We start from the raw sequence: 14364 nt of genomic DNA, 5'->3' as shown, positions 1-14364 counted from the left end.
CAGGTTCAGCTGATACTTGCTAGGGAAAAAGTCTCCCTGTGAATTGTTAGTGAGCAGGAATTTACAGTCACAACTCCCTGATCCTAACCTTTGAATCTAATCAACCCACCCTGACCTGCTCTCAAATTTTCCAAGAACAGCTAAGATACGTTCAGACTTCTCTCTCTCATTTCCCTGGATATGATGCAAAAAATACATTTTTGTATTTATGGGTTTTGGAAGTATTATGATCATTACTAGAGAAGGAACATTTTGCTCCCATAAGATGTTTATTTTTTATGGCCCTGGAATTTTGTGGCAGAATTCTTGTTAGTTGTTGTCCTAAAGGTGTGCCAGTTTAATATGCCTTTCTTCTGTGCCTAGGACAAATCTGTCTACCTGCCACATGATTCTCACTCAGAGAGGACCACAGTGGAAAATGGACTAAAACAGGCATGTGGTTAATTCCTTTTTTACCACTTTTAGGACAAATGTATTTGCTCTTTTTTTCTTGCATATCACAGATGAAAGACCTCCACTGGATTTTAACAAATCCTGTGGCAATGGGGTAGGCCGCTAACTGGATGGAAAACCAGAGTAACAAGTTCTGAAATGCTACCAGCAAACAAAGTGTTGGATCTCGATAAACAAACTGGGACACACACACACTTTAAGCATTTTTATGACATGCCACACTTCCATACGGCTAGCAAACACCTGAGTTTATGAGGCCTTATTTCAGAATAATACACTAATACTCCCTCGCCATGTTTTGGGTCTTGTGTGTGTGTGTATTTAGTACACAGTGTGAAACTAAATATTGTAGCTACCTTGCCAGCTCTTGTCCTGTAAGATTACACAGACAGCACTTGAGTACCCCCCCCCCCCCAAAAAGGAGGGGAAGAGGTTGCATATTGTCTCTTCTAAGGTCTCTTTTGTGAAACTTCTGGCTTGGTATCAAGGAGGACCAAGATGGTCTTGAGAAAGAGAAAAAAAAAACATTGGCAGAAACCATTACTAAAACCTGCGCTTAACCCTGGAAAACAGAAAAGGGTGAGAAGGAGACTCAGGATTGGCCTGCCTTGACTTTGGTACATGTGGGGAGGGAGGGGAAAGAAACTCTGTTAGGTTTTCAAGATTCTGTTGTAGCCTAAACTGATAAAGTAGAGCTCTGGTATTTCTTGTGGAGTGGGGATTCTGACCTGGCTTAAAGGGCTGGCACTGAGCACCTGGGCAGAAACCCCTTTTCTTTCCTCTTGCTTTGCTTCCCTCCTTCCAGTATCTCATCTCTACCAGTGTGTCTCATGTTGAAGATGAACTCTACTGCTTTTAGGAGGTGCTCTTCTTAGCTGCAGTGCAGCTCAGCTGCCATTTACTCCTATGGAGTTTTCTTGGGACTGATCTGTGTTGGGGAGAGGAGTGGTTTTCTGGAGCCCCCTGCTTCCAAAGGGGTCCATGGTGTGTGTGTGTGTCAATAAAGTCAAAATGGCAGCCCCAACCATACAACTGAAGGCCAAATAAAAATCACATGTTTGGGGCCACCATCACCCCATTTTTGACACCCCTCCCTGCTGTAGACACCCTGCCTGTTCCCCAGTCTGGGGAAAGCTGAACAGTGCCGAGTGACCTAGCTTCTTTATTCTCAGATGGCCTTGTCACAGGACAGCAAAAGAGGTTTACTTGAATGCCACTTCAAGGTCTTGAAGCAAGGTACGCATAGTTGACTGATAAGGAAGGGCTGAGCCTAGGCCAGGCAGAATTAGGTCTCTACACACAGAAGGAGAAGCAAAACATAAAGGGGGCAAGTGACTGAATGAAAAAAAGGCAACTCCTATTAGTGTGTTTTGTACAGCTGTTCCCACTTTAGGCAGATCCTTCTTGACACTCAGGCCCCAACTTTGAACACATCAGTTCTGGGCAAAGAACCACTCGAAAGGTTGTTCTCTATCCACTGGATCAGAGTAGTTATCAGCAGAGAGCCATGACTTCTTAGAACCACATCTTTCCAGCTGCTGTTGAAATGGATAGCCCAGGAAGCACAAGAACCTATTAAAGGCATCTCCTAAAGCAACTTTTGCCCACCTGTTAGAAAGGAAGACACACAACTCACCTGTGTCTCTGGGCTAAAAGGATGGTTCCACTGGGGCTGGCTGCTCCCTTGTTACTACCTGTTCAGTCATCAGGTTTTGGCAAATTGTCTCTAATGCTTTTTCATCCCTAAGCAATTTGGCCTTGTAAATGTTACTTATGGAAAGAATGGGATGCACAATAGAGCTATTGCTCATGAATTTCATGAAAACACATCTGCCTTTGCAAAACCAGTATAGTTAAAAAAAAAAACACTATTATCTTGCTATAGTGGTGCCATCTCTCCCTGCTTCTGAGAAAGGCCCTTCAGCCACGTTGTGAACACAGCGCACATCATTTCTCTGGCTTCCTGATGAATTCAAGGTTTAGTGAAACACATAAGCCCTCCAAAGGCTGATCCCCAAGCCAATGTGTTAATTTGCAGCCAGTTTAATTGCCTATCACTGTTGCTTGTTACATATTAATGAACAGATGGTTGAGGAAGTTCTTGCTTCAGACAGTAAACTCAACAAAATAAAATAAAAAAGTAAAAATGCTGCCAAGCAGCTGGGTCTCTGAACAAATCATTAACTGTTTGTGAGGTGTGATCACTTGCCAAGTATGTTCATATTAATCAAGCTTCATATATTATCTGCGATGCTGAATGGTGAGGGTCATTCAACAGGCTTTCAGCTAGAGGGTTCCCTAAAACAAGTTAGGTGTTGCAGTTCTAGGACATGGCCAGTAGGTGGCAGATGTAGCCTGTGTTTCCCAAAAGCTTTTTTTTTTTTTATTTCCAAAACAATAAGAAATTACCTTTTTTGGTTTGTTTTAACTGAGTATAATATTCAACTTGTTTCTTGTTCACTCTGCAAAGCTGGCAGTGCAAATAGTTAAAGACAGTTTCCAAGGATTTCCTAAACCACCACCACCACCCAAATCGCTCACCAGCTCCTTGGTTAGAAACTGAAACACATCTGAGCGACTGAAACCATGGCTTGCTGGTCTGATGAAACAGAAGATACCTTGACTGATGAAGCATTTAATGACTACTGTAGTTAGCTGACTGTACTGAGAATGCCCAAGGGTGGCTGGAAGCCCTGAAGGTTACCCCTTCCTCCCTATGCTGTGAAAACCCCTATGAGCTGGGTAATTCTTAGGATCTAACTAAAAATTAGAGACCTTGAAATTCTTGGGTGCTAATTTTGCAATTCCATGCTTTATATGAAATGTAGGTGATGAGCTTTAAGTGGGTGACAAGTTATAGTTCAATGACAGGGCACACGTTACAGGCAAAATGTATTTGTGTACAAAAAGTCTCCTCTTCATGGCTTCCACTGGCTGGGTTAGAAAAGACTGTGGTTTGTTAAATGTGGAAAGATTTCTGCTGGTGAGGTTAGAAAAGAACCATCACATGGACACAACTGTAGCTACAGTCCTCAACCAAGGCAGCTCCTGAAGTTCAAAATAAAAAAGGAAAAATCCCACAATGCTATGCAAGCCTCTATACAATGGTCATGAAGATACAAGACACCATTTTTCCTGATCCATAATGTGCATTAGGTTGGTCCCCAACGATTCTGGTTTAGGATACCAATCTCTTGCTTCCCTACCCACCCCTTCTCCAGAGAAAGTTGGCTTGTTTTTTAGAGCCACAGATTCCTTTTTCTTGGGAGTGGTGTATTTAGGTCCTCGCATGAGTCAAATTTTGTCTCGAAGTGTGATTTTGGTAGCTTTCCCTAGCCAGACCAGCTTGACATAGGATTCTGATCTGAATAGCTTGTAAGATCTAACAGGCATTCGTGAGTAAACTGCGTGAGAAAAATGCACACATAAATTGATAAGAGTTGGATTCATCTGTTACAGCATTATGCCTGCTAGATTTCATCTATTCATATTTTGGGTTTATTGTTTACACAGGGGATGTTTTATTATTTTGTAAAAATGGATGTTATAAGCTGCTAAGATCAAATGAAGTCAATAACTCAAACCACCAGTGCATGGTGCTTAGGAAGATGTCATATATGTACATTTTGCAAGTTTAGCCTCTCTTTGTCACCCACTCTATGACAGAAGCTATGGAGTAATTTGCTTTGACAGAATCATCCCTAAAGCTGATTCCCAATGTTAGAAGAAATGGGTAGGAGTTCCTGACTTTTTCTTGGAAAACTTTTGCATTTTTGTCACAGACTAAGCACTGAATTGAGAAGATAAGAAGTCACACTGTGCCTATGTTGCTTGTGCTAAATGCTATGTGTAATTTCTCTTTCGGAGTAGAGTTGTTTAATCAGACTAGTTTTCAAAGGAGCCCACTGCAATGGTGCTTGTAACAATTCTTGTATTAATCTTGCAGTTGTGCTGTTGGGGGAAGAACAGGAAGGGAGGGCAAGGAATACACAAGCAGAAGTAAGAAATGTTTTATGTTCCCTCGCAGCAGTAGCCCACTTTGGAAGGGTCTCTGCTGTGATTGTCACACGTCACTCAAAATATGAGTTCAGTCTTCCCTCCACCAACAGTTCCTCTTAATCAAAATCAGAGTATGATGGATGGGCTATAGGCATATCTGGGTGTTTTGCTGAGAAGCCACTCTTAAAAGTTCTCAACTCCATTTTTTTTTTAGTCCAAAGACACACTGTAATATGATAAACACTAAACACCAAACAAAATAAAAATAATTAAAAATAATAAAAGACCAGGATTAGCAGTCAGTGCACATTGTTACACCAATGGCTATTCCCCTCCCCCTCACACCGAACTTCCTTAAATTAAGCCACATTGTTTGAGGTTGCTTTGAAGAACACAGTCCCCCCCCCATTATAATTTGCAAATGAGGCTAAGCAGTAGGGAGGGCAGTTTTGCTGGTGCACGTGACAGCTTTGAAGATGCACCTTCTCCGAAATGTTCACAGACAGGAATGGATGTCACTAAGGAATAGGAAGTGGAAAGAATAAAAGACTCTAGAAGCATCAGTCTTTCTGTCTTCATGGAGCGACCAACAGTAGAGGATATGCCAGTGAAAGATAGCCTAGATGTCTTCCCTGCGCCACTTGGATGAACTGGGAAATACAAATTGCTGGTCAGTTATGGATGGTCAGAGCTACCTCCAAATCTGCAGTGGCTAGGGAGAGCACCTTATTTGGAAGGAAGGCAAGGACGCTTAGCCTCCCACTGAATGCCATGGATGTTGGTACTCCTGCACAGTTGAGTTTAGAAGCCTGTCCTCCCTAAAAGAAGGGGCTGAGGGATTTGTTTTAACTTAGATTTCCCAAATAAGTTATCTGTCCTTTTGCGTTTCTTGGTTCCCATCCCCCCACGCCTGGTTTGCTACAGGAAGGAAATGGACATTTGTGCTTAACGTTAGTTTGGGTTCAGCTGTCATGGGTCCTTCCCCCTTGTTTAAGGGAGTCAACAGGTCTAGGAAAGAAGGCATAGGTCTCTTTGAACAGTTCTATCTGCGATTCAAGGCTCAGCCTAGCTCCCTTCACCTTGCACTAACTTTTACTCTAGAGAAGGGGAGACGTGCTTTGGGGAGCTAAAGGTCACTAGAACACAAATAAACTTGTCAAACCGCCTCTGTCCCCCCAGGATTGGCTGACTTCAGCAGGGCCAGGATTCAGCTCAGGTGGTCTCTTGTCCTGCTTCTCAGTGTATCCTATCCTGCTTTCCCTCCCCATCTCTTCCATTTCCAGTTTTGTCCTGCCCTTTCACACGTGGGTCTGCATCCTCCTTTGCAGGGGCCGAGTAGGGTCTGAGTTTTGAGAGGAGGACTGTGAATGGTGGGAAGATGAGGCTGAAGCTTTGCTGGCCTTGTCAAACTGTACGTAGCCATCTTGCTTCCCGCTGCTGCTGACGCTGCTATCGCACTGCGTGTCGAGGAAAGAGCTGCTGTCGCTCATGGAACCCCGCTGGAATTCCCGTTCACACAGCTCGATGGAACTGCTCCCCATGCCTAAGATGAAGCGCTGGCTGTAGTCATAGAGACGGTTCTGCCCACTCAGGGTTGTGTAGATGTTGGTGAAGGACATGCCTGTTGGCACACGTTGCTTGTTGGCTGGCCTCAAATCTGGCTGGCAACCTGAGAGAGAAATGGTGGGAGTGGAGTGGTGGTCCTTGAAGGTGTTCACACTGTAATAACCATTCGTGGGGTCCTGGAAAAAACAGGAAAAGATGTTATTTCTTGGTCCCTGGTTGTATTTTGGATTCTGGCATTAGGATAGGTGCCACATGGTGTAACAGGAAAGCTTAATTGTTCACCATTCAAAAGAAAGTTTCGAGCAAACTTTTTTTCCCATAGGGAAAGAGATGAGAAATGTAACTTTTAATTAGTTGTTCCTTGCATAGATACAGCTACATACGTGATATTTTTTCCATTCAGAATGAGCAGTGCAACTTGTGTAGAGCGGGCAGCGGCATGCCATCTTGAATGGACTGAAATTAGGAACTTTGTAAATACAGAATTTAAGTTTTGAAATTGTAGGTAGGCTTCAGTCACATGGAGCTGCCACTGTCTGGCCTGGACACTTCGGATTCATCTTAGAAATGTCACTATGATTTTATTATCATTGCTCATGTGATAGGAAGGGACGTTGTGCATTCGTGCAATATTTCACATGAGTATGTAGGCAGCCATTCTACAGGGCAGAATGTAGAAGTAAGTGAAATAAGAATCTGCAAAGGTATTTATTACCCGTAATTTGAAATGAGAAGTTGGTATAAATGGACCAGGTCAAAAATATATGGAAGCACAGCTGATTTTCAGTGGAAATGGATCATGATTGGTTAAACATTTCTAGCCTGCCACTGGAAGTATTGGTATAATTTACAACTATATAATTTCATATAGTAGAAATTCTGCTTTTCTGTGATTATATGTTTAATTCGCCATGCATATTATGGGGGCTGTGATGTCTTTTATGAGAATAAATAACTGCACAGGACCTGGAGAGCTTTCTTTTTTCATGGCAAAACATTTCAGTTTTTATTTGGAATCATTGTGTGAAATTCACCTACGTAGCTTTGCATTTAGCAATATAATCCCATTTCAATACATGGTTGTACTTACTCTTTCACATCCCCATATTTGAGAAACAACAAAAGTACAAAATATGAACATCAAACACTTAGAAACACATCAAACACACTTGTTAATGCGTGTATATGTATGTTTAATAGCAATCATTGGTCCACCTGATAAATACAAGGACTGCCACATGGGAAGCCATGGGGTTATAGAGGTGAATTACAGTGAATGAGAATTTTTCACTTTTCCCTTTGTAATTGCAAATAATTAGAATGTCTACTTTGTAAACACTTGGAATTTCTACACTTACAAATGGAGATTCTCAGGTTTTCAAATTTATTTTTGCTGATTTTTTAAAATCATCTCTACTCCATCAAATGCAGATAGACACAACTGATGGAGAAGTTTTTAAGAGATACCGTGCTTTTTAACATACGGGCTGGGGGGATTTCTGGGGGAGGCATGGTGAATTAAAGACGTCTCTGCAAAAGACGTCTTATGTGCTTTATTCCTTCAGTCAAATACTATCCATCAATCCATCAGTTTATTGGTGTGAGCCTAGACCATAATAACAATTTAAAAATGAAAATAAAAAAATAAGAGGAAAAAATAACAAAAAGGAAAACGGAGTCAAGTTAAAGTAGAACCAGTATTAAAATTAAGAATTTTATTAGAAATTTCTTTCTAAATTTAAAAGAAACCATAGCAGAGAAAGTAGCCTGACACTAATAGCTGGAATCAGATCCGTCAGGAGATAATTTAGTTGTTCAGCGTCTGATGCCTTAAGTCTGTTTATCATCTGTATTTCCCCCTTAATTTAATCATAGATAGGGCAGTAGCAAATGTAATGGATGATGTCCTCCACTTGGTCAACGCCACATGGGCTGTCAAATCCTATGTAAACAGATTTGGGGAAGCTGATATATTAATCACTCATTCACCTATTCTCCTCCTCCTGCACTGCAGAAGCCAAGCCAGTAAAATGGACAAAACCTACAAGGAGGAAGATTTTTTTAATAATGTGGCAGAACTTGCTAGATGTCACTTGGGAGTAGACTATGAAGAGCTCTCCAGGTCTCTAATGTGGAACATGTTGAAGAGCCACAATTGTCTCTGAAGATTAGTCTTCATGCTGGAGTTTTCAACAGCATAACAAATTCATCTGCCCTATACATCAGCCTGCCATTCTGCTATGTTTTCTCTCTCCCCCCCGCCCCTTTTCTTAATGCATTGTTCTTTCCTTTCATTGGACATAACTTTAGCCCAGTTGGAAATCTGGTAAGGAAAGCTGTAGCCTTCTCCCACAGAGATGAAGACAGTGCTTCTATTACCATGGAAACTATTCAGACAAAGTGTTGCCACTTCCTATTAATTAATTAATCAATTAATCCCACCACCTCTTTTTTCCTTCCATCTTTCACTTAGAAGGAATGAAGGGAAATGCAGCTCCTTTGGAAAAAAAATAATAATAAACCTGCAACGATCGTCTTGGGATTTGTTTCATGGCAGGAGAATGCTAGATGGCAAGGTCTTCGCTTGAAGATAAAGGCCTTCATGTTTCAAAGGAGAGAACCAGCTTTTGGAAGCTCGACTTCCTTGTGTGCATGCAAGAGAAATTGCGCGGAAAGAGCTTCATTAAAGAAGGGGGGACTTAAAGACTCTGCCATCCAGAGGGATTTGGAACCTTGTAATTGCAGAGGGAGATTGACCCCAAAGGGAAGCAGATTTTTGACTGAATGACAGGGCTGGCTGAGTAGAGATAAAATGTGTTCCTTGGGGCTTTTGTCACCAAAACATCCACCTTTGTAAAGTTACGGAGAAGTACTGTTGCACTGTAGTAAAAGGCATGCTTTGTACCCAGAATGTCCCAAATTACATTTCCACCATCTCAAAGTCTAACAGATTCAGATCTGAAATGCTGGGCATGTCAAATGTGGATTATCACCCTCATAATTCTCACTCATCATGGATAATTATCATATTGAATGGGCATCATGGGAATTGCTTGCTGGATATTTTAGGTTATACCAGAAAGAAGGAAACTTCAGTAAACAATACTGAGGTGGGTAGACTAACATAATGAATCAGCTCAAGGCTGCTGCTGCTGCGGCGGCTGCTTTCCCCACTCTTTGAACAGGAGCTGACATGAAGTTCAGGTGGGAGCACTGCCCAGGATTGACTCAGCACCAATACGTACGTACCTACCTAGCTGCCTGCCTGCCTGCCTGCCTTTCATATGCTGCCCATCTCCCCCAATGGGTGACTCTGGGCAGCTCACAATTAAAACAAAACCCACAAACAATTAAAAATAAATACCACATTTAATTAATTAAAATTAATTAATTAATTAAAAAGTCAAGCTATAAAAACAAACTCTATACATAAAAACTAAAAACATATAGCATAACAATGATGAAGGGCTAAACTGAGAGTGGGTAAAGAGTAATAACTCAATATAGAAAGCAAGGGAGGCTTAAGTTGTGTCTGATTCTGGATGAAAGGATAGCAAACATTGTGGTGCCAAAGAACTACGTTGAGGCTCTGCTGCTCAACGATACCGTGATTTACAATACAAATGGATCACTGTACCAATTGTGCAACTTGAGTGCATATTCATGCATCTCCCTTTAAAACACAAAGTTGAAGAGATGCAGAAGTGGCAACTTTTTTTTTCATTGAAGGAGATAGCTGTAGCCTGCAAGTATTATGACCATCAAATGAAGCCTTGACTATCAGCCTTGACTTCTTCCTATGAAGAAGAGCTGAAGTATGAATCCATGGGTCTTTCTCCTGAGGTCTCAGAACCAGCTAAGTGGTTAGGAACAGGACTGAGTCCTTCAATTTTCTTGGAATTTGCACTCCTTGGACCTATCCTCCAGATATCCCACAGCTTCAAAACCCATGAACACAGCATCCCTAACAAGTGGTAGGATGGTGATTTTAGCAACACAGGCTGGGTCCTTGGGAATGGAAGCCTTCTCATGAATCAGAAATTTCTCCTCAGTAGACCTTACTCCAAAAGAGTTAATGAACATAAGCTTAGTTTGGGTGGAGTCTTTCGGCATGAAAATCTTGAGTGAAAGGTAGTCAAATGCTGGACTTGCACTTTTGAAACTTAGTCAAGTATGCTTTATATCTGCTGTTCAAACGGTTCAGTGTTGCCTTTGCTATTTATGATGCCTAAACTGGATTTGGAGTATCCCTGATAATTTCCTCTGCTTAAAGTGTCCCTTGTAATCCTGGTTGGGTTCATTGCTTGTGCTCTCATTGAACAAAACAGTAACCTATCAACCCAGGTCACTGCTTTAGGGCCAATTTAGTATCTTGTTACAAAACCAAATTAGAATGCTATTGAGGATATAGCTTAAGCTGATCTGCAACAAGTTCAGAGGAGGTGAAATTTCCCCACAATGTCCCCATTGTATTCTGAAAGTCTTTGACTTTTGCTAGGTCAATCTCATCTGACTTTGTTTTCTTTGCTGATTTTTACAACTAAACAAGGCTACAACTGTGTAAATCATTTTTATTTTTCAGACAGTAGAATTGATCACAATGGTGCTTTGCTGCTGAAATCTATTTTCTCTGGCTTAATTTGCTTTATACAGCAATAAACATCCCCCATACACCCCTGGCAGATTCAGACAATCCCTGGGAAAATTAATCCTTACTTTGCTAATCTGTATGAGTAAAGCTGAATCCTGTAATCTTGAAATTACCTTCAAATTCTGAAACTCCTTCTCTTCCTCCTTGAGCACCTCCAGTTGTTTAAGCACTGAATCCTGCTGGAACTCACTCCTGTCCATCTACAAGAAAGGGAAGCAGATGGTGAGTTGAAGAAGTCAGCCACTAGGAATCTCAATCTAAAGTTTAGTAAATTGTGTTTAGGCACCAATCTGTGGAATGAATCAAGACCCCTGGGTTCCTGTTCAGCCTATTGTGGGAACAACAAAGTCTTCTCACAATAGAACATGGTCTTACCTCACCATGGGAGGACCACCTGTGGACTTCCTTTTTCCATCTCTTGTCCATATAAAGATTTATAGACAAGGAACATGGAGATGATAAAATCACCAACAGCTCTTTGCTCTTGGAATTGAATTGTACTGGATATGCAATAAACAAGGAATGTCTGAAATTGGCATGCTACTTCTCTGATGAATGTTCTGAGGCAAAGCTGCTGTCAGGATTTAAAAACTTAATCCTGGATAGTAAGGGTGGCTTGGCTCTGTGCTGGTGTAAGAAGCTATTTATTTATTAAATGTAAAGGCCAACTCCATTGCAACTCTGGGCAGTGTACTCTATAAAACAATTCAAACAATGAATGCAAACAATGCAACTTGCAAAAAGCAAACATCTAGGGGAAAAAGAGACACAAATTCTAACACACCAACCATCCCACAAGGGATCTGCCATCTAGTGTGGCCCAAGGCCTGTGGGAAGGACCAAGTTTTAAGAGCTTCTTTAAATAAGATCAGGAAGGGGGTAGCACACAAATCTCTGGGGCCATGTTATTCTGCAGGGCGTCAGTGCTCACTGGAGGAAGAAGAAGAGTGTTCCAAAGTATTTTGCATTCAACTATTAGGAGAAGCTGTCCTTCTCTTTGTTTGCTTGTTTTTAATACTACTATGCTTTAAAGGCTGCTTTCACTTTAATTCAATAGATGGATCTGTAAGCAACAGCCTATTCTCCCAGCCTCATTAGTTTTTCTGCAAAGGATGCCTCTGATTGGGGGCAAAGTCTGTGTTAATTAGAATATGGCTTTAATTACCCTTCTTTCAGGAAGGTGGGCTAGCATGAGACTTGAATACTTATTGGGCAATTTCTTAGTTGCCTTTTATCTCCCCAAGATATTGATCGACTCTCTATAGCCTTCACATTTCCTCTTTCCCTCCGCAGACTGAAGCTTCTAATGGAATTACTGTTTCAGAATGCCCAAACTAATCGCAAATCTAAATCTATAATACAGTACTGATTGTTGCTTGACTTCTAACGTGTCTTTCTTTTAAAGCCTTGGCAAATGAGGGTGAAATTCTTCCCTACAGCAGTTTCTGTAGATATGCTGGAAAGCTTTTGGTGCAGCTATTTAATGTAATAAATTAAGGTATCGCAGGCTTTTCTGTCTGGGAAAAGAAGAGCAGCAACTAGTAATATCTATCGATGTAGATGGGTATCGTAAAGTATTAAATCCAGGCCAGGTAGAGGTGGCAAAATCTACACCACACTGTTATTTTTCAGGGACTGAGTGTCAGTTTATGCAATCCTCAATAGTTCAGATGTACAATAACCATTTCATGCATTAATTTTAGAGCTGTGCAAATTCTTCCAAAAGGCTGCTTTAGGATACATGGGGGTACATAGAAAACATCCTTCTTTTTTTTTTTCCTCATTAAAGCAACTGCTTTTTTCAGGTTTTCACACTTGTGTTATAAGCTGCAATGTCCACCCAAGCCGCTTCAAGAAAAATAGCTGTGTCCATAAAGGTGTGGACTCAGCCAGGAGGAGGTTTTGAAGCAGCCACACAAGTCTGGGCCAAAGAGAACTGCTTTTAACAATTAAAAAAAGTGCTTTATACACACTTCTGTGTGTTTTGAAACACCTCTTTTGAAGGATTTGCAAGCTGTATTATTTTTATAAGTTTACTGATAGGGAGAAGATGTTGGCAAAAGTCGTGGGTTTCTGTGTCTCAAGGGAATCGGCTGGGACTTTAGGACTGCTTTATCTAGTCCTAAAGCGAGCAAAACAGAGCCAGTTTGGTGTAGTGGTGAAGGCACCAGGCTAGAAATGGAGACACTCTGAGTTCTAGTCCTTCCTTAGGCCTCAAGCCAGCTGGGTGACCTTGGGCCAGTCCCTCTCTCTCAGCCCTAGAAAGGAGGCAATGGCAAACCACTTCCAAAAAACCTTGCCAAGAAAACTGCAGGGACTAGTCTAGGCAGTCAGGATTCAGCACTAACTTGAACTCTCTCTCTCTCTCCCTCTCTCACACACACACACACAGAGCAAAATGGGTGGGTCCAGGGTAGGCTGAGACTGGCCCCCCATCACGTACATGCTTAAAATTTGCTAAAAGGGAATGACTAGAGCAGCTAAACACCCAGAACCACAGTTAAATAAACACACAGTTTTCACCCCTGGGAATCTTAGTGATACTTTCCACCCTGTATTTCTCCACCTGGATACAGAAGAAATATGTCGATAGAGTAGTTTGGAGATGCAATGAATGTCTTTGATCGGCAGATGGCAATGTTGCCCTCTGAGCGCAACCTGTTTTCTCTCTCCTGGGCCTGTGTGTCTTCGAGGATAGTTAGTTCCAGAAAAGCACAGTTGTTCACAAAGCAAAAACCCCATGAGTTAATTTATAATTCTAGAATTAAGCCATTCATTAGTGTGACCTTTAATAAAGTTTACACTGAGGCTTAGTTCAATACGATCTCACTTCATCAACTAACAGTGGGAAATTCATTTATTTTTCCTCTCTCTGTAATGTCTTCCATCTCCATCGACACCCCAGTTCTGCCCCTTAAATTCCTGCAGCCATAGATGGCTGAGGAAGGTTGATTTTTTTTATTTTGTTTGCTTGTTTTTAAAAAGCCTGCTGGGTTATAAAGGAAGAAGTTCCTCCGAACTTACCTGCCTGAAGTTCCTAATGACCCTGGGAAGCTTTGGTTGGAAGAAAAAATGTAGGATGGAGAGAGGAAATAAAAAGGGAGAATGCAGTGAAATGGGATCTTCCCTTTGTGCTAATGGAGCACGTGGCTTCTGAAGTAAGTACCATCCCTTATTTCATACAGAGGCCTTCTGTTTGGGGAAGATTGCTCTATGCCAGTGTTGTCCAAACTTGGCCACTTTAAGATGAGTGGACTTCAACTCCCAGAATTCCCCAGCCAGCATGTTGAAGTCCACTCATCTTAAAGTGGCCAAGTTTGGACAACACTGCTCTATGCTATTAACAAACTGAGACTTGCCTTCCGTTTGGTATAGCCAAACCAGCGTAATTCATGACCCAGAGGAGACCCCTCATCTTTCCAGAGCTCTCCCCCTGCCCCCAAAGCATTGTAATCAATGCAGGTCCTCAAACATGCATAAAAGAGAACGCTGAAGGTAAGTGTATTGAGAGGCCAAGGAATGCTGGTGGAGGGTTATGGAGGCAGCGGGGAGGAAACTGACTATTCTGAAAGATAGTGTGGCCGGCTGAAACCCCTGAACCATGACGCTCAGACGACCCACTTTTCTTCCGCCAGACCAAGATGAAATGGCACAGAACCCCCAGTACTTTTCTGAATCTGATCGTTCTAAACCTC

General features: G+C 41.7%; 1 protein-coding gene across 1 annotated transcript in view; it reads right to left on the bottom strand.

The window, feature by feature from the left end:
• Positions 1-3337: 3337 nt before the first annotated feature.
• The window catches only part of KIRREL3 (kirre like nephrin family adhesion molecule 3), a 603325-nt gene continuing 592298 nt past the window's right edge, over positions 3338-14364 (bottom strand). Inside the window, exons 16-17 of the mRNA XM_088139054.1 lie at positions 10783-10869; positions 3338-6194 (exon numbers count right to left, since the gene is read on the bottom strand). Of these exons, the coding sequence (XP_087995180.1) occupies positions 5751-6194; positions 10783-10869 (531 nt within the window). The 3' untranslated portion in view covers positions 3338-5750. The remainder of the gene's footprint in view (positions 6195-10782; positions 10870-14364) is intronic.

The sequence above is a fragment of the Python bivittatus genome, unplaced genomic scaffold (genome assembly GCF_059951505.1).
Source record: "Python bivittatus isolate LINGU-HERP-01145 unplaced genomic scaffold, Pbiv_v1 ctg000320_np1212, whole genome shotgun sequence".
Lineage (NCBI taxonomy): Eukaryota > Metazoa > Chordata > Lepidosauria > Squamata > Pythonidae > Python > Python bivittatus.
The sequence above is the reverse complement of the archived record's forward strand: the minus strand, read 5'-3'. Positions and strand labels throughout refer to the sequence as shown.